The sequence below is a fragment of the Cyprinodon variegatus genome, unplaced genomic scaffold (genome assembly GCF_000732505.1).
Source record: "Cyprinodon variegatus isolate N-32 unplaced genomic scaffold, C_variegatus-1.0 Scaffold4, whole genome shotgun sequence".
NCBI classification, from domain to species: Eukaryota; Metazoa; Chordata; class Actinopteri; order Cyprinodontiformes; family Cyprinodontidae; genus Cyprinodon; species Cyprinodon variegatus.
Window position 1 is genome coordinate 95,030 of NW_015150457.1, and position 24,309 is coordinate 119,338.

The 24,309-nt window shown below is 37.2% G+C and overlaps 1 protein-coding gene across 1 annotated transcript in view; it reads left to right on the forward strand.

The window, feature by feature from the left end:
• LOC107083012 (roundabout homolog 2-like) overlaps positions 1-24,309 on the forward strand; it is a 114,528-nt gene that overhangs the window by 57,485 nt on the left and 32,734 nt on the right. The window contains exons 7-11 of the mRNA XM_015371944.1: positions 2,700-2,824; positions 6,877-7,048; positions 9,124-9,329; positions 18,202-18,283; positions 18,467-18,635. Of these exons, the coding sequence (XP_015227430.1) occupies positions 2,700-2,824; positions 6,877-7,048; positions 9,124-9,329; positions 18,202-18,283; positions 18,467-18,635 (754 nt within the window). The remainder of the gene's footprint in view (positions 1-2,699; positions 2,825-6,876; positions 7,049-9,123; positions 9,330-18,201; positions 18,284-18,466; positions 18,636-24,309) is intronic.

Genomic DNA, 24,309 nt, shown 5'->3' on the forward strand with positions numbered 1-24,309 from the left:
GATGTAGAACAAATGTAATAGAATGAGACGTGCCTATTCTTAAGCATGTCTTTATTTATGCTGTTCAAAGAAAACCAATTATTTTCGAGAAGAAAAAAAAAACTATTTTGAGTCATGTTTGAAATGATTAAGTTTAGGCTGCATTTTAGTCACCCTATTTTCATTTATATTTTCAGAAACTACAAGGTGTTAGCTTTCAAATGATGTATCCCACATGTAATTTGGGCTTACAGTTCCTCAGTAATTTGCTTTTCCATTTGAGTACACTAAATAGGCGAAGATGACTCAAAATCAGTTGGGTTTCAATTATATAAAACTGACAAAAATTTAGAATTATGTTCATCCCTGATGAACTTTGGATATTGTCACAGAAATTCACTCTGAACCAGGCAAAATGTAATCTGTTTTTTGAGAGAAAAAAATAACAAAATATCAAAAAGATGTAAATAACATAAATGGGGCCAAGTTACAAACATAATTAGAGAAATCATTATTGGTTTGTTTTTTTAATTATCTTTACTTGCCCACACTGACTTTATCTGACAGTAACTTGTTTTCAGGAACTTTCAGTTAAAAAAATATCCCAATAGAATTAAAATAGTTTCAGTCGCCTTCCTGCCCTAATATTTTTAGATGATTTATTTCAGACGCAGATGAGATGTCACTCAACGTCTGTGTAAGAGACACAGATCACTTGCTGTGAAACTGGTTTTATTATTATCACAGATACAAAGACAGTTTGCTTTGTTAGGAAGTCATTGCTGCTAGGATTTATAAAACATCAATATTTCTGACTATTCCCTATAGAATGCTTATATTAACCCAGAGATCTTTATACCATGTTGCATGTTCCGTCAGGGACTGATGTGATCAAACAGAGCATTTTGTTCCAACACAGTACATTCAGCCTTCCTTTCTATCTGCAGACTGTTGCCAACTCTAACCTATAATAATAGCAGTAAAGTCTAGACAAGTCTATCTGCTTACTTGCAGATCTGGGCTTCCTTTTGTAGGTTTATTAACTAGTGATACTGAAAATAACTAACTCTGGGACCTTCACTTCAGTCAGCATCGTCTGATAGGGATCTGTTCAGGTGGTTTGACCCAAATTGAAGTCTTTCAGTCAAAAGCCTTTTTCTCTGTGCATCCCTTAAACTTTTTTTTTTCCTATAGAGATGACAAATCTGTAAAAGAAAGAAAAACTATGAATCTTGTTTCAATCTTTGTGAATTTAGAACTATTTTTGATTAGGTTGAATTTATGTAGCACTATACGTGAGTAAAATAGGAAACATTTTATACATCACATTGTTCACCGACACTAAAGCCTCTCAAGTAAATAAACAAAAATATAATCCTGTTATTTTGAGCTTGTTGATGCAAGTGACTCAGTTTCCATGGCGGTAGTCCCAGTGTTTTTAATTATTTGGGTATGTTTCAAATGTGGATTTTTTACTTTTAGTTTGGAGGAATTCTTTACGGCCAATAGTGCTTAAGAAAGTCCAGAGAAACTAATGTTAGTCGATTCATTTATCCTCTGGCATTGCAGATGTGCAACTCTGTCGAGAAACTGTAGAGCAGATGGAAAAGCTCCACATTCAGTGGGAATTGTGAGCCAATAATTTCAGCTGGATGTAGAAAGCAGTGGTCAGTGTAAATCCTTGGAGGATACAATGACGTGGATTATTCAGTTCAATTGATCTGATCTAGCTGGAAAACAGCAGTTCTTTAAGACCTTTCCTAATATAACTTGGTAATGAATGTCACCAGGATGGCAGAGGTTTGTGCGGTGATGATCTGTTTTCTCTTTCCGTTATGTTTATGTTTCTCCTCAGTTGAGCTTAAGGTGGTTTCTCTCATTAATAATCAGAGAGGCATGAGAGAGGGGAGTTAGATCAAAAAGGCTCAGAGGGGTAAAGAGATTCTTCCATCCTGTTAAGAGCTAATGAGGGTTTTATCGATTAACATCAGAGTAAACAGCTTCGATGGGGGTGGGACTTTAGACATTTACTGCCATTTTTAATCTTTACCTTTATGGGGCTTTTCTTGATGTGCGGGTTAGATTAAATTCAGCTTTTAGAAGCAACACTGAGTAAAACCTAAAATCATATCCAGTCTCAATAATGACAGTGACTGAGGAAACGGTTACTGGGGGACGACGTTCCAGTAGTGAATGTGTGAGATAAAATTTACAGATGAGCTCTCAGGATATTTAAGAGTAGCAGGAACAAAGGAGGAGAAGCTCTATTTGTTTTCAGTGGATGACAAAGATCCTTTCCGATGTGCGAGGCTGAGTTGGTCAAAGAAGCAAGTTTCAGTATCTGGAATCCAGTCTTTTTCTATTATGATCCCTATCTCAAGGCAGTGGGTAAAATTAGATAGTTGGGCTGACTGCTCTACCTTTTGGTTCAGTGTTTTGTTTACTTCCACAGACAGGAGAAAAACCAAGCCCCAATCCATCCATCCATCTTGCAAAACATCACTCTTGAAAAAACATATCAAGATAATTGGACTTCTCTGCTTCAGGCATAGATTCCTCTCTGACCTAAAGGGACCAGTCTGCCTTTTTATGGCAACTGTATCAATAGAAAAACATATTTTTTTAGAAAGCAAAACCCCTACATTTTGTTAATGCTAGAGACTAGAAATTAATCAGAAGTACAAGTCTTAATAAGTATTACCTCATTGTTTTCCTTCCAGTGCCTCCTCAGATTACTGCAAAGCCCAGAGACCAGATTGCTGCCCAAGGGAGGAGTGTAACCTTCCAGTGTGGCACCACAGGAAACCCTCCACCTGCCATCTTCTGGCAGAAAGAGGGCAGCCAGGTAAGACACAAAAAAGGAAATATTTGTGAATGTCAAATTTTGAAGTTGCTTTTATTCTTTTTGGTGTTAGTTCTACATTTTTACAAGCTCTCTATTGTTTGTCATATCAATAGAACAGTTTCACACCTCCCTTTTTCTTTCATCGCAACACTTTTTTTTTAAAGTTGTCCACACCCCTCAAAACACATTCTCAGGACACGAATGCTTCACACATTTTTACACTTATCTATGGATGTAAATAGTCTACAGCCCCCACCCTTCTTCAAATGCCAAGTTTTACCATGTAAAAAAAACAAGACAAGGCAAGACAAATCTCTTTTTTTCTCATCATTACTGTGACTTAAACTTTTTACTTAATTAAAACAAGCAACAATTTTCAGGTAAAAAATATATTAATATGTAGTTAGTTAATTCTGAAACTGTGTTATAATTAAATAGGAGTTAGAAATATCTGCCATTATTTACAATACTTCTGATTAAAGCTGACTATAGTGTATTACAGGGGTCACCAACGTGATGCCCGCAGGCAACAAGGGGCCCTCAAGGACCACATGGGGTGCCCTCAGCATCTTATGAAAACAGAACAACTTACCAGTGGACTAAGTTTGAATGTTATTTTTTGCTGCTGCTGTTATGTTTTATCATTTATAGAGCGTTTCATCATATCAATAATTTAAAACATATAAGCATTTACAGGGATTTCAAAATGACAATATCTAGAGGCAAATTAGAAATGTAAAGAAACAATAGAAATATGTTTATTATCTATGAAGTTTAGGTGAACGCTGACTCCTCCAGTTCATAGGTCAATATTAGTAGCCCATCCTGTGACCCAGAACCCATGAAGTAGCCCCTGTTCATAAAAAGGTTGGTGACCCCTGGTGTATTGGTTTCAGGAAACTTTTGTGTCCTGGGCCACATTATTAAAAGCCTGTGAAGTGCTTTAGAGGGATATACCTGTCAAAATAAAAGTACAAAAAGATGTCCAAGGCATTAGATATACCATGAGCATACAAAACCTAAACAAATCGTACTGTCAGTGGCAGCTTTATTAAACGGATGTTCCAGTTTAATTATTAGTCAGCTTTATGTATATATTTTTTTTGTAAACAACTTTTTTATTATTTTAAAGAGAAACAGGTACATTAGTCCGATAAAGGTAAAAGGGGTATATTACAACCTGATACAACAGAAAGGAACACAGAAACAAAACAAAATAACAAAAAACATCAGAGAGTAGAGTTTATAGTCTCCTGCTGATTAATTTTGATGTTCGGCTGATCAGGTCCAAACGATTTCACTTCCACTTTCTCTTCGTAAGTTTGCTCTAAGGGACTTCACTTCCGCGACTCGATCTGTCGATCAGCTGCACTACGACTGTGACATCAGTTCCTGTCACCTCTGGGCGCAGCACTCGTGCACCCTGAGTAATCCTATACTTCTGTATTGCAAAGCAGCTACTGCACATGTACAACTTTTAACGAGAGTCTATGGCCAAAGATTTTGCACCCTAGGGCGGAAATACATCACCAATCCGACAGCTAATTAAACAGCTTTACTCATCATTAAAGATTAAATGTTAATCTTGCAGATTTAAAAGAATATTAATCAAATTCAAAATAGTTTGATTTAAATCAAGGTCATTGGGTGGGTGGGGCGGCGACCTAAAGCCCTCGATTGATCAGCCACCACTGCTGTCAACTCTAAACATACTGTGTGGACTAAAGGGCAGATTATACTTCTGCAACCACACACATCAAATGTCGCCTGGGTCTGGTCACGAACCAGGTTTGCTGGTATGCTTCTGCACCGTCGGTCTGGAATGTCAAGGGATGCGGAGCAGTTTCCCGCCAAAGTGCAAGGGGGAGCCTATTTGAGAACTTCCGAGAACTTCTGCGCTGCCTCACGTATTTATATCTCAGTCTCTTTCACCTTTGTAAACACTCCTTTGGATCCCGCTCAAGGATCTGGCTGATCTCCCTCCAGTAGTTCTCAGAGACTTTGGCAACTTTATATATAGTTTGTCTGAAGCATCGTACAAGTGGTTGTACATCCGAACCTTCTAGATTAACCTTTCATCGTAGTTGTCCATTGTAGTTGTTCCTTGGTTTTTAAAAATGGCGCGCCCCGGCACCGAATCAAGAAGGACGACCACACAGACAGCTGGAAAGGCTTACCAAGGACCAATCACAGCTGCCTTTTGTCTGTGCACTTCCGCTTGACGTCTGCACGGGTTTGCGACCATCCAAAGCGTAGTCAGGAGGTGCGCGACCACGGTTGCTGAACCTCTGCACGGGGGGGGGGGACACAGATTTGACGATTGCAGAGGCTATGTGTCAGAAGCATAAATTGGCTTTAAGGGATAGTGTGGCATACCCAAAGTGAGTGGCAGCATCATGCTTAGAACCTTTTTTTCCTCTGCTAGAAGTGGAGCTTTAATAAGGTGGTGGAAATCACTGACAATTCCAAATACCAGGCACAAACCTTAGGCTTCTGCAGTAAAGCCAAAGATTAAGAGGAGCTTCATCCTCTCAGCCTCACAACAACCCCCTGTGGGCAGAAATATGCCCTGTATGCAGCTAGAGAAATAAAGTAGGTGAATGAAGAAGGGTTTAGCAGGTGCCAAAATTGCTCCTTCAAGGCAAACTCTGCTCTCCTTTTACATTTTCCCAACTATAAGCTCAATTAGCTACTTGGACTGACTGCAGTAGGAGACATTAGATTTTTTTTTGTCACCACACATTTATAAATACACATGCCTGCTAATGCTTTTGGCAATGCTTGGTTGTTGCTTTTTTCACTCTATTTGGAGGATTATCTGTAACCTTATAACTTCAGTCCATCTACTGAGATCTAAGCCTCTTAGGGGAATGAAACGGTTGGCTGAATGGACTGTTGCATCCCTTCCCCCTCATTCACATTCATGCTGGTTACAGAAAAACAGGACAGAAAACATCTGGTACAGAGAATCATCAACAAACACACCTTGCATGCTGGTTATGTGTTCATTTAGATTTGATTTGATTGAATTAATTAGGTTTCAGGTGGAAACTTGTGTAGGTACATGAAGTAAAATGAAAAACAGAAAGGGAAAGCTAATTGGGAGTTTCAAGCTTTATCTTGAATCTGTGAACTATTAGGAGATGGCCAAAGGGGAAAACTGTATTAATGATAAATAACACCCGTCCCTGATTAAGCCCATTCTTACAATTTACTACATCAGAAAAAAAAAAAAAACAGAACAAAGTAAAACAGATTTAATCTGTTAGATATTAAAGATTTAAAAGTTAGAAAAGTTCTTATTTTCTCCATGTTGAGAAACTATTATTATTTAAGAGACGCTTTTAAAAAACTTTAATCAGTGTAAAAAATTCACTTCAAGTGTGACTAGTGCATAAACTGCAGCTTTTATACTGGGCTTTATCGTAGAAATCCAGACGTTCTGTGATGTTTTTAGAGGATTTTTAGACAAAATGTTAAATGGAGACCAAGAAAAACAGCCAACAACATTTTCCCAAGGACAACATTGGGAAAAGGTGCTCTGGTCACATAGGTTTTCAACTGAGCTGTTTGTTTTAAGCTTCATAAAAAACATTATGTAACAGAAGACTAAGAAGGCAAACAACCTTGACACGTTGTGGTGGCAGCATTATGCTGTGGGAATGATCTCTGTAAACAGAACTAGGAGCCACATATGAGTCAAGACAAAGACAGGGCAATCCTGGAAGAAAATTGGATTAGCTGTCGTGCTGAAGACAGAGCTTTAAAGTTAATGTTAAAAATGTTATCATTGACTCATACAGCAAAGATGAAAGGACACGAATGTCTGTTTGCATATTTCACACTGGTCGGATTTAAATGATGATGCTTAAAGGCTTTAAATACTATTTCAAATAGAAGTGTTTTCTTCATTAGGAGGATTCAGAAAAAAATTGTTTTAGAAACAGAAAAAAAGCATCAGCAAGCTATTTTTCTGTCATTTAAAATGTCTACTTATCAGAATCTATAACCATATGACTTCTCATACTCAGCTTGTGTATTGATGTGTTTAGATGCTGCTGTTTCCTGGTCAGCCACCATCACAATCTGGTCGGTACTCGGTTTCCATGAGCGGAGAGCTGATCATCACTGACATCCACCCTGAAGACTCAGGCTTTTACGTCTGCCAGGCGATCAGTGTGGCAGGAAGTGTGCTGACGAAGGCTCTGCTGGAGGTGGAAGGAGGTAAAACTTTCATCTAAAGGTTCATGTTTTGAGTGTGGCAGAGGTTCCTTCTTCACAATCAGCTAATGAGGTAAACATATTAATTACTTAGTGGGTGCACAACAATTGGCCTCATGGAGGGAGAACACAGTTGGAGGCCCCACACTGGATGAGCAATGAATTCTTAAGTTAATGTTCTTTTTCAGGCAGCTTGTAAACAGCAGATTTATACCTTCTTTGTGCCTTTTGATGTAGCTCATTAAACTCTACCTGCTTAGCATCTGAAGTATTCTCTCTCAGTATGTTTTACAGCCGGCAACTTTCTTATTACATTTTCTGAGTCTTTTAAATGTGTTTTACTTTTAAGAATAGCAATAGCACCACTAAACTACAGTGCTGTGATGAACGATTTGCTCCCTGACCAATTTGTTCTGTTTTTTTGCATTTTGTCACAACTAAACCAATTTGGCCATGTGTAAAAACATATCCTTACCCTTGTACAGTCGTAAAATAATCCTGACTAACTACATTTTCTGGTTCAATTATACAACCCACCGCTAATTACTCTCAGATTTGTCATACCAAGAAATTGCTTAAACAGCACATTTCTCACAGCATGAAGTAGACAAAACAAAAAAACATTAAAAAAGTAACAAATCACATCCTGTATTAAAGTCTTAAATTAAAGTTGAGAAATTAGGTAACTAACATTTTTGGGTGTCGAATGGGAGCATAGGCATTTTAAGGTTTTAGGATACCAGAGAGCCAATTATCCACAAATGGTGAACACATAGAACCTCATTAGGAATGGTCAGCCTAGCAATACTACACAAACACAGCATTTGCATCTCAATAAGAAAGTAAAAAAAAGAACAAAGAATAAAACCTTCCTTTACCTCAGTGGACAGGCTTCATGTAAGAAAATGCAACAAAATCAGTGTAAGAAAGAGACGGGGTAAAATATACATGCAGTGTTGAGCTGCAAAGTTAAAGCTAGTTCTCACTAAAAAGAACAAACACTGTTACACATTTAATTAAAAGTAACGCAACTTTGGGAAGAAACAAAACATTTAAAAATATGTCTATTATGTGGACTGATTAGAAAAAAGTGTTCATTTTCTAAAAAGTAGTCTAAGACTTGTGGAAAAATTACTAAACAAGTGGTGATAGTGCAATCCTGTAGGGTTGCTTTTTAGTTCTAACCTGGATGCCGTACAATCATTTATGGAACCATGAATTCTGCTCTGAAGCTGAAAATAATTTGTGACCTGCAGCTCCATTTAACCTGGGTTATGTAACAGGACAATGATCCAATTCGCACCAGAAAGTCTGCCTCTAAAAAGCAAAAGAAAAATGTTTTTACTTACTTGGTCAACATCTCGATTTAAAGCTAATTAAAATGATGCGACTAGAAGTTTCATTGTGGATTAAAAGAACATCCAAAAGAAGAAGAGTGGAGCAACATTCCTCCAAAGCGATGTAAAAGAGTGATTAACAGTTTGCTAAATGTTGCTTTTCTCCCAGGTTGGCATAACTAGATTTTTGTTTTGGGGAAAAGTAAATTTTTCACATGAAACTTTAATGTAAAAGTCAATCCACCTGTATATAAGCCATCCTCATTGTACATATGACACCTCAAATCTGTGTTACTCCCTTGTATTTTTTAATTTTTTTTATTTTTATTTTGTTTTTCATTGTGTGTGATACATGTACACTTGCACCTTAATCCTTATTTATCTTGATATACTGTACATACCTTGACATACTGTATATAGATATTGTTTATTCTTAATGCACCTTTTTCCTCCTTGTTTGCACCTTCTTTAATTACTATGCCAATATGTGACCAGTAAATTTCTCCGCTGTGAGATCAATAAAGCTCATCTAATCTAATCTTTGGTTTGTAGAACATCTTACAGTCTTAAAAGTTAAACAATTAAAAAGGAATGTTTCGAATTTGTTATCACAATAAGTCTAACAATCGGCATCATATAACTGTATAGAAAAAAGCAAAAACAGAAAAAATATCCGTCAAAGTGCAAATATATTTTCCTTCACCTTGTAATTTTCTGGGTCTTCTGCTCTAAATCTGCCAGGACCTTCAGGGCGGATCCCACCGATCATTCGGCAAGGCCCTGCCAACCAGACCTTATCTCGCGGGGCAATGGCACAGCTGCATTGCCGTTTAGTTGGAGGCACCTCAGTCAAGATCTCATGGGAAAAAGATGGAGAGAGGCTGCAGGGAAACAAACCTCGAGTGACCTTGATGGAGAATGGCACCTTGCAAATTACAGATCTAAAGGTGTGTGTATGTGTGTCTGTGAGTGTGTGTGCGGGGGAGGTGTGGGCAGCTTTTATTCAAAGGATTTGAAAAGGATGGTTTTCAAAAGTCAGTCGCTCTTCGATAGAAAAGGAAAATGGAGCAAACTGGTGATAGAAACTACAAAAACTCTAAAGAATAATAGAGTGTCTCATCTCTGACCCCCTTGCCACCTTCTGCTGCAGCCCACCTAGTGACAGAATTTTATCTCATTTCCATCAGAAACTCCATTTTCCCTGGCAAAATTAAGGTGAGGCAGGATTTCAAAGACCAGCCTTTCCAAGGCAGAGCATTATCTCTCCAGCACAATTATGTGCCCATGTGGTGTGTAATTGTAATGTTAATGAAGGCGCTTGTTTATAAATGCTAATGTGTTCTCCTTTGATGGAAGACGAGTCAGAAGACTCTTTTGTCTTGCAACCCCACCTGGAGGTCAGTGAGTCTACGCAGGACGGTGCAAAAGTGGCATCAGTTTCATTAATTGACTGGCGATAGCTGATTAATCATGTAAACCTGGTTTTAATTAGATCTCATGGCTGGACTTTACTTATTCACTCCCACTCTCTACCCTGCTTCCCAGCAGTGGTGGCGAGCAAACTTGGAGCATTAAGCTTTGGTCCAATGCACCACTGAGGCTGGGGAAATCTGCCATGCCGATGTGCTCAATGGAACAGAAGAGATGCATTAGTGTGGCGTCAAAAAGGGGGAGGGGGTAGAGATGACTAGAGAGTACCTAAAAATATTCACTCCGCTCATGCCCCTACAAGCCATCAATATTTTAGCAGTAGTTGGAGTCATGTAAAAAAATTCACCTGCTGCCAAACGCTGAGCTGTCTGTCAGCCAGAGGTCAGCACTGCAGAGGGTGATCTCATATGGTCCGGTGATGGTTCCAGCAGACTGGCTTCCAGCCTTTACACAGAGAACGCCACGAGCACCAGTCAAGTGCGCAGACATATACAACTCTTAATTTAATCAGGTAGGGTGCAAAGCTCTTTCAAACAAAAAACAGAATGAGGGTTAAAATAGCTGCATGTAAACAACATTAATTCCTCTGCACTGACTTTGAATAAATACCTCCTGCAAAAAAAGAACAAAGCCTTGTTGGTGGATGCAAATAGGTTAGATGGAAATATGTGAACCTAGAATAATCAAATAACAGACCACTTTTGGAGGCCGGTAATTAAGAAAAACAGCATATGGGTAGTTTTTCCTGAGCTAATCTTCCTCCAATTGTATTGCAGCAGACAGGAATTTATGTGGAAAGGACTAAAAAAATGTAAAGTACAGTAAACATAGTTTAGTGCTAAAGGCAAGGTTGGAAACAACAACTACGAAAAATTATTCTGGTGTCTGTGAGACATATGCACATGTGCATAGAGAGTTCTTCATCCCAAGTTACACAGATTTGCAAAAGTAATTATACCCTTTAAACTTTTTCACATGTTTCATATTAATTAGTATCACAACGTTATATGTATTTTATTAGGAATTAATTAGATAGACCTATAAAACATGGTGCATTATTGAAAAAAAGAGGTTTATGATAAATTTGGGGGAGCTGCATTGATCCACCTGTTAGGTGTGAAAATATGTTATTCATTTACTCCACAAATCTTGCCTTTATGAAAAAACGAAAGGCACAGTTAAAAGTTATTATGTCTCTGCAGGCCAGTCTGAACACACCATCACCATGGTGACACATGATAGTGGCAGTATCTTGCTTTGGAGATTCTTTTGTTCAACAGGCGAAGGATTGTTGGTCTGAGCTGATGGGAGGATAGAAGGTGTTGTAAAGGGCAAACATCAAAGAAAACCTATTAAAGTCTGCATCAGATTTGAGACTGGGTAAAGGTTTACCACCTAAAGGGCAACAAACCTATATATATATATATATATATATATATAAAATAATTATTTATATATCGCATACATTAGAATACACTAAAGTTTGTGGTCTGAATGTGAGAAAATGGGAAGAAGTTGAATGGGTATGAATATATTTGGGAAGCAGTGTGCCTAAAACACACCTAAATCACCTAAATCACAGCTGCAGTCTTTCCCCTAACAGCAGATCATTGGTCTGTGCATGCAGAGAATGTAGTATTGACACCTACAGAGAATTATCACCTACAGAGAATTATCACCTATAGAGATTTATCACTCAGCTCTGCTGAGCTTTTTGATGGGTTTCAGCCTATTTTTGTTTGGTTTTTATTGTCTAGAGTGTTCTCTGATTGACTCTCACTCATTCTTCAATAAACAAGCCGACAAAGCTTTACAAAATAGAATAGAAGAATCTATTTAAATCTGTTAAATCTCATGTAAAGAACCTTCTTTTGGAAGTAAAACAAAACAATTAATTGTACTGTTGATCATGGGAATAAGTATAATTGTTTTTTTTCTTCTTCTTCATTATTGAACCTTTCTTTCTTAAGATAATCTGATATGACAACAAAGAAACAAGAACTTGTTGCCCAATTTATACATTTTGGTGGAATCATTTCCTAATCTAGTTCTTTCCATCCATCCATTTTCCGTCACACATATCCCAAGCAGGGTCGCTCCAGCTGTCTATGAGCAAGAGGCGGGGTACACCTTGGACAGGTCGCCAGTCTATCGCAATAATCTAGTTCTAACAGAGGGAAAATGATTTTTACAGGATCAAACATATGCATATACAAGATACTTTAATAAATGCTCTTTTAGGGCATCAACAAGCAGAAATTTATGCAGACCACAAATTATATAAATGAAATCGGGAAAATTCCAGAAGTGTAATGGCGCTTTATTTAATATCAAATCTGTATCTATCTGATAGATAGCTGATAGAATTAGTCCTCCTCAATTTTTGTTGTTCCTTCCACCTATGTGATATATCACTTCAACTGGGAATGAAATAGTCCCTTTGCATGAACCTCCCACCACCGTGCTTGCCTTTTTAAAACTCACACTGACTCAATAGATGTAGTTCTTGTTATTTGATACAAAATTCTTAATCTTTTTTACATAGGACATTTGGCTTGTCTGATTTTACCATTTATTTTAGTGGAGCTTAAAGGTGTAGATTTTGAAGCAGATGCTCATTTTAGACATTAATATATATATATATATATATATATATATATAATATATTATATATATATATATAATTTTTTTATTATTATTATTATTCTTGTCTATAATTTGCAATGATATTATTTGCAGTGGAAACAGGTTTTATATCTAGGTAATGAATTTATTTTGATGCTATCTATGGAATCGACCCCAGAACGAGTAAAATATCTTATGGTGTTTAATGAAGCTGGTGAGAATATTATTACCATAACGAAATAATTCTGTATCAGCTTTGGCTGTAATGCTTCTCAGAAACGACAAACTCATTATTCTAAACTTAATTCAAAAGAATTGAGATTAGTTAACAAATACTCTCAGGGATGAAAACCTAATTTTTGGAGACGTGAACTGATTAGGCCGAAAAGGCAATATTTAGCCGCAAGCATTATTTTTACATTTGTAAGAAAAGATGAGAAGCTTGTAAGCCTGCAGACAAAATACTAACTGTGAAATACGGGATAGGCATTGCATTGTGGTGGTGTTTTTTTTTTTTTAAAGAGGGACANTATATTATGTGGACTGATGAGAAAAAAGTGTTCATTTTCTAAAAAGTAGTCTAAGCCTTGTGGAAAAAATTACTAAACAAGTGGTGATAGTGCAATCCTGTAGGGTTGCTTTTTAGTTCTAACCTGGATGCCGTACAATCATTTGTGGAACCATGAATTCTGCTCTGAAGCTGAAAATAATTTGTGACCTGCAGCTCCATTTAACCTGGGTTATGTAACAGGACAATGATCCAATTCGCACCAGAAAGTCTGCCTCTAAAAAGCAAAAGAAAAATGTTTTTACTTACTTGGTCAACATCTCGATTTAAAGCTAATTAAAATGATGCGACTAGAAGTTTCATTGTGGATTAAAAGAACATCCAAAAGAAGAAGAGTGGAGCAACATTCCTCCAAAGCGATGTAAAAGAGTGATTAACAGTTTGCTAAATGTTGCTTTTCTCCCAGGTTGGCATAACTAGATTTTTGTTTTGGGGAAAAGTAAATTTTTCACATGAAACTTTAATGTAAAAGTCAATCCACCTGTATATAAGCCATCCTCATTGTACATATGACACCTCAAATCTGTGTTACTCCCTTGTATTTTTTAATTTTTTTTATTTTTATTTTGTTTTTCATTGTGTGTGATACATGTACACTTGCACCTTAATCCTTATTTATCTTGATATACTGTACATACCTTGACATACTGTATATAGATATTGTTTATTCTTAATGCACCTTTTTCCTCCTTGTTTGCACCTTCTTTAATTACTATGCCAATATGTGACCAGTAAATTTCTCCGCTGTGAGATCAATAAAGCTCATCTAATCTAATCTTTGGTTTGTAGAACATCTTACAGTCTTAAAAGTTAAACAATTAAAAAGGAATGTTTCGAATTTGTTATCACAATAAGTCTAACAATCGGCATCATATAACTGTACAGAAAAAAGCAAAAACAGAAAAAATATCCGTCAAAGTGCAAATATATTTTCCTTCACCTTGTAATTTTCTGGGTCTTCTGCTCTAAATCTGCCAGGACCTTCAGGGCGGATCCCACCGATCATTCGGCAAGGCCCTGCCAACCAGACCTTATCTCGCGGGGCAATGGCACAGCTGCATTGCCGTTTAGTTGGAGGCACCTCAGTCAAGATCTCATGGGAAAAAGATGGAGAGAGGCTGCAGGGAAACAAACCTCGAGTGACCTTGATGGAGAATGGCACCTTGCAAATTACAGATCTAAAGGTGTGTGTATGTGTGTCTGTGAGTGTGTGTGCGGGGGAGGTGTGGGCAGCTTTTATTCAAAGGATTTGAAAAGGATGGTTTTCAAAAGTCAGTCGCTCTTCGATAGAAAAGGAAAATGGAGCAAACTGGTGATAGAAACTACAAAAACTCTAAAGAATAATAGAGTGTCTCATCTCTGACCCCCTTGCCACCTTCTGCTGCAGCCCACCTAGTGACAGAATTTTATCTCATTTCCATCAGAAACTCCATTTTCCCTGGCAAAATTAAGGTGAGGCAGGATTTCAAAGACCAGCCTTTCCAAGGCAGAGCATTATCTCTCCAGCACAATTATGTGCCCATGTGGTGTGTAATTGTAATGTTAATGAAGGCGCTTGTTTATAAATGCTAATGTGTTCTCCTTTGATGGAAGACGAGTCAGAAGACTCTTTTGTCTTGCAACCCCACCTGGAGGTCAGTGAGTCTACGCAGGACGGTGCAAAAGTGGCATCAGTTTCATTAATTGACTGGCGATAGCTGATTAATCATGTAAACCTGGTTTTAATTAGATCTCATGGCTGGACTTTACTTATTCACTCCCACTCTCTACCTTGCTTCCCAGCAGTGGTGGCGAGCAAACTTGGAGCATTAAGCTTTGGTCCAATGCACCACTGAGGCTGGGGAAATCTGCCATGCCGATGTGCTCAATGGAACAGAAGAGATGCATTAGTGTGGCGTCAAAAAGGGGGAGGGGGTAGAGATGACTAGAGAGTACCTAAAAATATTCACTCCGCTCATGCCCCTACAAGCCATCAATATTTTAGCAGTAGTTGGAGTCATGTAAAAAAATTCACCTGCTGCCAAACGCTGAGCTGTCTGTCAGCCAGAGGTCAGCACTGCAGAGGGTGATCTCATATGGTCCGGTGATGGTTCCAGCAGACTGGCTTCCAGCCTTTACACAGAGAACGCCACGAGCATCAGTCAAGTGCGCAGACATATACAACTCTTAATTTAATCAGGTAGGGTGCAAAGCTCTTTCAAACAAAAAACAGAATGAGGGTTAAAATAGCTGCATGTAAACAACATTAATTCCTCTGCACTGACTTTAAATAAATACTTGCTTCAAAAAAAGAACAAAGCCTTGTTGGTGGATGCAAATAGGTTAGATGGAAATATGTGAACCTAGAATAATCAAATAACAGACCACTTTTGGAGGCCGGTAATTAAGAAAAACAGCATATGGGTAGTTTTTCCTGAGCTAATCTTCCTCCAATTGTATTGCAGCAGACAGGAATTTATGTGGAAAGGACTAAAAAAATGTAAAGTACAGTAAACATAGTTTAGTGCTAAAGGCAAGGTTGGAAACAACAACTACGAAAAATTATTCTGGTGTCTGTGAGACATATGCACATGTGCATAGAGAGTTCTTCATCCCAAGTTACACAGATTTGCAAAAGTAATTATACCCTTTAAACTTTTTCACATGTTTCATATTAATTAGTATCACAACGTTATATGTATTTTATTAGGAATTAATTAGATAGATCTATAAAACATGGTGCATTATTGAAAAAAAAGAGGTTTATGATAAATTTGGGGGAGCTGCATTGATCCACCTGTTAGGTGTGAAAATATGTTATTCATTTACTCCACAAATCTTGCCTTTATGAAAAAACGAAAGGCACAGTTAAAAGTTATTATGTCTCTGCAGGCCAGTCTGAACACACCATCACCATGGTGACACATGATAGTGGCAGTATCTTGCTTTGGAGATTCTTTTGTTCAACAGGCGAAGGATTGTTGGTCTGAGCTGATGGGAGGATAGAAGGTGTTGTAAAGGGCAAACATCAAAGAAAACCTATTAAAGTCTGCATCAGATTTGAGACTGGGTAAAGGTTTACCACCTAAAGGGCAACAAACCTATATATATATATATATATATATATATAAAATAATTATTTATATATCGCATACATTAGAATACACTAAAGTTTGTGGTCTGAATGTGAGAAAATGGGAAGAAGTTGAATGGGTATGAATATATTTGGGAAGCAGTGTGCCTAAAACACACCTAAATCACCTAAATCACAGCTGCAGTCTTTCCCCTAACAGCAGATCATTGGTCTGTGCATGCAGAGAATGTAGTATTGACACCTACAGAGAATTATCACCTACAGAGAATTATCACCTATAGAGATTTATCACTCAGCTCTGCTGAGCTTTTTGATGGGTTTCAGCCTATTTTTGTTTGGTTTTTATTGTCTAGAGTGTTCTCTGATTGACTCTCACTCATTCTTCAATAAACAAGCCGACAAAGCTTTACAAAATAGAATAGAAGAATCTATTTAAATCTGTTAAATCTCATGTAAAGAACCTTATTTTGGAAGTAAAACAAAACAATTAATTGTACTGTTGATCATGGGAATAAGTATAATTGTTTTTTTTCTTCTTCTTCATTATTGAACCTTTCTTTCTTAAGATAATCTGATATGACAACAAAGAAACAAGAACTTGTTGCCCAATTTATACATTTTGGTGGAATCATTTCCTAATCTAGTTCTTTCCATCCATCCATTTTCCGTCACACATATCCCAAGCAGGGTCGCTCCAGCTGTCTATGAGCAAGAGGCGGGGTACACCTTGGACAGGTCGCCAGTCTATCGCAATAATCTAGTTCTAACAGAGGGAAAATGATTTTTACAGGATCAAACATATGCATATACAAGATACTTTAATAAATGCTCTTTTAGGGCATCAACAAGCAGAAATTTATGCAGACCACAAATTATATAAATGAAATCGGGAAAATTCCAGAAGTGTAATGGCGCTTTATTTAATATCAAATCTGTATCTATCTGATAGATAGCTGATAGAATTAGTCCTCCTCAATTTTTGTTGTTCCTTCCACCTATGTGATATATCACTTCAACTGGGAATGAAATAGTCCCTTTGCATGAACCTCCCACCACCGTGCTTGCCTTTTTAAAACTCACACTGACTCAATAGATGTAGTTCTTGTTATTTGATACAAAATTCTTAATCTTTTTTACATAGGACATTTGGCTTGTCTGATTTTACCATTTATTTTAGTGGAGCTTAAAGGTGTAGATTTTGAAGCAGATGCTCATTTTAGACATTAATATATATATATATATATATATATATATATAATATATTATATATATATATATAATTTTTTTATTATTATTATTATTCTTGTCTATAATTTGCAATGATATTATTTGCAGTGGAAACAGGTTTTATATCTAGGTAATGAATTTATTTTGATGCTATCTATGGAATCGACCCCAGAACGAGTAAAATATCTTATGGTGTTTAATGAAGCTGGTGAGAATATTATTACCATAACGAAATAATTCTGTATCAGCTTTGGCTGTAATGCTTCTCAGAAACGACAAACTCATTATTCTAAACTTAATTCAAAAGAATTGAGATTAGTTAACAAATACTCTCAGGGATGAAAACCTAATTTTTGGAGACGTGAACTGATTAGGCCGAAAAGGCAATATTTAGCCGCAAGCATTATTTTTACATTTGTAAGAAAAGATGAGAAGCTTGTAAGCCTGCAGACAAAATACTGTGTGTTACATGGTGGCTATTGCTTTGTTTTTGTTTTTTTTTTTTTTTTTTTAAAGAGGGACAGTAATACTTTTGCAGCCATGATGGGAGCATACAGAAAAATGATTGTATGTAAATAATGAAAAATGATAATATAAAGATAATACTTTAAAACTAATTTACTAAGAATAGCTGATGAAAAACAGACATCAGAAAGAGGGAAGGTGGGTTTGGGAGTAAATGTTTGGTAAATATCTAGTTCTAGCTGTATGTTAAAGGGACGTTGTGTGATCTATAGATCTTACAACCTATAATGATAAGGTTTTAAAGCCATGCTTAAAACCGTGGTATTACCATAACACTCAACTCCATAATGAAACCTTACATGCTGTAATAAAAACCTTAGTACAATACACTTGATGGTGATACTAATGGACTTCAGCTGTTGTTTGACAGGACACTGACTCAGGGATGTACACATGTGTTGCATCCAGCCCCACGGGGGAATCGAGCTGGAGCGGGATGTTGACTGTCAGAGGTACTTATAACCAAACTTACCACACTTGTCACTTTCTGCTACATTTTACACCTTGTTGCACTTATAGTCCATTTTCTGGGGGAGCACCACCTGCTGCCTGAACACTAGACAATCTGCACCAGTTTCTGTCAAACTGTTAACCAGAGCCAGCCCTCTCACTGTAGTCATCTCTTTGTGCCATAGAGGATGCAGCTTCTTCTGGATCCAGAGCTTCTGAGTTCATCCAGCTTCCAGGACCTCCACAAAAACCTGTGGTGACCGAAGTGACCAAAAACACGGTCACTCTAACATGGCAGTCAAATCCTCATGAAGGTGGGGATGCTGTTACCTCGTATGTCATCGAGGCCTTCAGGTAGGATTTTTCAAAGATTTTATGCGATTTGAATAAAGTCCCTCATTATTTGATTGTGTCTGTATAAGAGTGGGAAAAACCTTGTTTTTAATTGATAGGAAACTATGTCAGGAGTCTTGACGCTTCTTTTCAGGTCCCAAATAAGTTCACACACAAAAAAAAAGTTAGATTCAAATAATGTAAAAACAAAGCTGCAAGGACATCAATTTCTGACCATTTGCTTCCAAGTTTTTATATTTACAGCTGAAGGACACAGTTTCTTGAACCCAAAAATTGATGTGTTCAGGTACATTGTTCTTTTGATGTATTTAGATTGGAGGCTCGTAATTGGTTATGTCTCCACCTCACTCAGCTGAGATTTGGACTTTGTTAATTCCAACTGAAGCAGATAAACAATGCTAATACGGCATAGACAGTGCTAATGGTTAATTGAATTCTGACACTCATTCATTTACAAGTTGTAGTATTTGAGACAACCTAGAAGTTTAAAAGACAGGTACAACTGGTAAAGAAGAGTGTTTTCCATGTAGGACTCCTTGGTAGAATATAATCATATATTTCATTATAGACTTTGAAAAAGTTAACATTGGTTTTATTACATCATACTTTGATTAGTGTGATGATCTGTGTTGTTTGATGACACCAAGCTGTACAAAATACTGCTACATACCTTCTGACAATATCTGCATGGTATGATGAAATCACAAGCAAATCACATGAAATCACAAGGATGTTACTCTTGTTCTAAGAGTAACATCCTACTTGTCTGGAATAGGTAACCTTATACGTTATTCAGAGCATACATTTCCACAAGTAAACTTGTGTTAAACAATTGCGGCTCAAAAGCAAAGGTCCAAGCAATTTCTTTAGTGTTGCTTCGTAAGTAGTGTAACAGACTGTTTTTCCCCCCATCCAATTTAAAATAAAAAGCATATTTTTGGTTTTTGCTGTGTTGATTGCAGGCTGCATGGTGGGACAGTTGGTAGCAAGTAGGCAGTTGGTTCATATCCTGGTCTTTCTGCATTAAGTTCTCTTTTTGCATTGGATATCTGACAGATCATGAGTGTGAATTGGTTTCTCAACGTTTCCCTTAGCTGAGCGTGTGTGTAAAGTTGTTTGTATTTATGTGTTTTGCTATGTTATGGACTAAGCAGAGGCCTGAACCACAAAGCAGGATTACTGGTTAGCGAGACAATTTCAGGTGACCTGGCTTTCTGGTGCCAGGAAGCTGCATTCATTCTTAGACCTAAACAACTTTAATTTCATTCTGTATACACAGTGTACACACAACAAATTTCATTTAGTACAGCTTTTCAGACAGTAAATGAACATTTCCTTTCCATAAAGTGCAGTAGTGATCAAATGTGAACAGTGTGGGAGAAAAAACATGGTGCAAAAAACCATGGTAACGTAATCTGAAAAGCAAACCTGCTACAGGGCAGGCTAGCTTTCAGGATTGATCTGAATCCTAGAAAAGGCTCCAATCAGAAGCCAATCAGCTGTTTGTTAAAAAACGACACACCCTTTCATTAAAGATCCAATTTAATTCAGAGTGCAAAAATAAAATATAATAAAAAAAATCTTCGCTTCCCTTCCAAAAAGCTTTTTGAATTCCAATTGTCAGGAATAGCATTGGGTTCGAGTGCGAGTTTTAATTTTCTTTTTTTTTTGGAATGACTATGACCTGGATGACTGAAAATCTTCATCAGCGTAGTTCAAAAAGAACAAAGAAACAAACAAAACAGCATCATAATAAAGCAACTTTAAGTTAATTTTTAAGTTAACTGCAGGAATCAGTTTAAACAGGAGCTCTTGACAAATTGGATTGTTTTCTATTTATTTTCCTATTTTGTCCTTTTTTGGCAATCAACCAATTACTATTTTGTATTTGTTTTCTAAAATAAAAATCAGAACAGGAATTGTAAGAAGATCCTTTGGATCACAATGACATTATTTATATGTGCAACACAGATTTTTATGAGCCGAAATGTCATATATACCAGATCCCGGAACCGTGTTGCCTATGCGACCCACAGGAGTTTGGCCTTCACTGTGTCGCAGACAATATGTATATCATGCCATATGACGCAACAGGCAGCCTTGTGTCCACTGTTGGGAATACGGTGCGACCCGGGAAAAATCCGTCAAGCTGTCCATCAAGGGTCCAGTGATACAGGTGATGAATTAATTCATCATCTTCTCTGCATGGTCTCTTGCCTGTACACCATATAAAAAAATGTATTGTGACTGCAGATGAATCAATATATGGATTTCTTTAAAAGTTAATATTCATCATATTATCCCTTTTTCGGGCCGATTCACCAGTTGTGTGAGAAATTTTCGATCTGGCAGAATTTCAGCCTGACATGTTTGAAATTCAGTCGTCGTCATAAGGTGGTCTTGGGTAAATCACTCAATGTGCATGCACGAACAAGGATTCTTCTTTTAATTCTTCTCAGATGAAAACACATAAGCATGGTTTATGTGCAATGAGGGAAATGGAGTTCTTTCTCTAAAATTGACAGACTGTAGTTGCCAGGTTTGCCCAGCCATGTCTTTGTCCAAATACGTTGTCGCCTTTTTTTTTAGGGTTTTCAGAACACAAAATTGCACAAACGTTTCACTCTAGTGGAGGCATCAACACTCCGTCTTTTTCCTCTTCTACACTTTTGGCTTTTGGATAGGCGAGCCCGAGTAGCGCCATCTCACTGCAGAGCTGAGTCTGACATGGTTTTTAGATGTACAGTGTGAGCAGGTAGATCGTATCAGAGTGTTGGGCCGCACAATGTGACAATACACATAGTGAGCTGTGAACATTTAGGTTAATTGTACAGTACTTACGGAGAACAGGCTGTTAAATATATAAATTGGCCAATACCGGTACATATATTTTCTTTTTCTTTCCAGCCTTTTCACTGTAAATGAGAATGGTAAATGCTACAATGAAGCTGCACCAATGCTCGATTAATGGTAAAACTGCAGGTAAAAAAAAAAAAAGGTTCTCACACAGCTCAAGAAAGCAGGATGACTTCCCTCAGACTGATCACTTCTTGTATTAATATAATGCAGTTGTGTCATCAGCTTCCAGCTATATTCTAGCTCAAACATTATTGAATTTAAAATACCAATTGACCAGATGAAATTAAGTTTTTGTGTTTTAGTGTTATCTGCTCCTAATCTTCTTCAGCCCAGGGGGGTTACTTCTGAAGGATGCGCTGTGATTAATATGGAATACAGTGATTGGGATGCAGACAGTGTTAAATGTCACTGATGTTTACCATTTGCAGTTACTCTGTCACAAACCTTTGTCAAGCTGTTTGCCATATTTTTGAGTTTGCTGAAGTGGTTGCCTTTTCATTGAGACTTTTTCTTTCCTCTGTTGGATTCATTTTTGTTCCTTACAGGAGAAATACGGCTCTACTTATTCTGCTCTCATGGTTGTGATTGGTCTGCTAGCTTGAACCCGCCTCTTTAGATGTACGCGTCAACAGGTTCATGATCCGTCAAATCTGGATTGAGTTAGCGAGTTGATAACCAGCTTCGTGGCATCACTGATCCTGATGCCAGGCTTGTGGATTGGTTAAACTGGATAGGTTAGGATTAAAACCGATAGGTTACATTTGCTTCATGGACTCTGGATTTTTTTGTGACTATTGTTTGACCCGATCTTGCTTTGCTCCATTAATGTGATTATTGTAAGGGTCTGTGTTTAGTCTTGTCATGCTTCAGGTACCTAATTGGTAATGTTTTTTCCACCTGGGCTGTGCAATTAGTTCTTTATTCTTTATTTGGTGCATTCTTTATAGTTTCTGTTTTGATATTTTTTATCACAGGTAAATATTGTTTTCTTGCAACAACATTTAAAGCTTTATTAAGTTGTGTCCTGTCCACTGAACTCCTGCTTGACAGAAATTAGATGGATGTGTTAAACGCTGTAATCAGGGCCAAGCCAGGAAACTTGGTATGGAGAGGATTTGATTGCAAAAACGATGCAAGTGGAGCCAAAATGTTAACATGCACCCCTTTCCCATTGACCAAAAAACCCATTTAATCCAAGGAAAAATTGACTTATGGTGGCAGTAGGAATAGGTCACTGACCCGTGTCGACCCGGATCAAAAAACTCGGCAAGCAACCCAGGTTGAAATTACCTTCAAACGGCTCGGCTCCAATCAGTGCACAGTGTGATATCAGACCAAGTTTGACCCGCTAATTTACCCAATAGAACTGAGCACAACATAAGGACGGTAACAAATATATGCGTGTGTGTGTTCAACAGTAGAGAAAATAAAATTTTGAAATTACTGCACAATCACATTATCATAGAAATCAAAGGGGGCATGAACTAAAGTTTTAACCTAAAATATAAGCTTGTCCTGAAATGAATAATATTTCAATTTGTATCAGTCAAACAGCACCAATGTCCAAAAACCTATGGACTACAATTTTTTACATGCAAAGACTTTTTTTGGAGGGGGGAGGGGATAAATCCTTTCCACTTTCCTGGTTCTTCTCCTAATCTCACTTTTCCCCTGTCACTTTCCATCTGAGTCTTCCTCCTCCTCTTCAGCTCCATGACTGACAGGATCCCATTCTCTGCATCAACTGTATGACCAAAACTGAAACTGGCCATCTTAGCTACCATTAAAAACAAAACAAAACTTTAATTATTATAAACATTATGAATTTTCTGTGGTGTTTTTTATTTTATTTTTTGCACTGTCTGCATCCTGTTCAAAATGTCTCTTTTCCACCTATTCATTCTTTCCTTTCAGCATTTGCTGTTGTTTTTTCCCTTTATTTTAAAAGTGGGAGAGGCTGATAATCATTCCCCTATATACTTAATATCATATCGACCCAGTTTGATGCTTCTACTGTGACAGTGGTGCGAGGTCCACTCAGGGCTGGCTGTAATTTATTTTGTTGAGAGTATTTGTATCCAATTTTAGATAAAATATCTGTGTGTCGAATCGTTTTAGGATCTAGAGCCCATTTTAAATCCCTCTGCTGTATGTTTTATCTCTCTGAGTGGGAACTGATAAAAAAAAATTGCTCACCTTAAAAAAACACCTTGGTTTATTTTAATGTTTCTTTACACTTTTCTTTGGATTTCATTGATTTTTTCTGACATAGTAAAAAAAAAAAAGAAACTACTTCCAACTACCATTTGGTTTGACCGAAAATGTTAAATCTTGGCTAGGTTTAGAAAAAAAAAAATCAAAGAGTCATTAGAATTGAAAAGTTCCTTGCGAAATGTTTTTTGCAGATATTTAGGATAGAGTTTTATTATTGACTCAGAGCATAATGTTTCAAACAAAATGAAGTAAGAGGACAGCCTTTATTCTGGCGGTTTTCCAGGCATCTTCCCCAGGTACAGTCGTGTAGAAAATAAAGTGCAAAGAATATTAATTACAGAATATTTATACATTACAGTGTGTTGATGGTTTGCTAGACTTAACAGCAAAAAGAGTAACTATAGCGTGCGTTATTTTATTTTCATTGCTTTAAGATACCTTTCTTTCATTTTAAGGTAAGACCTGTACTTTTTGTTCCAGCCAGAATATCTTCCTCCCTGACTCACTGCTCCTCCATAATGAAGTCTTCTTAATTTTGAGCCATTAGAGTTTGGAAAATGAGTCATCTCAGCCCGAGGGAAAACAGTTTGGTTAAGTGATG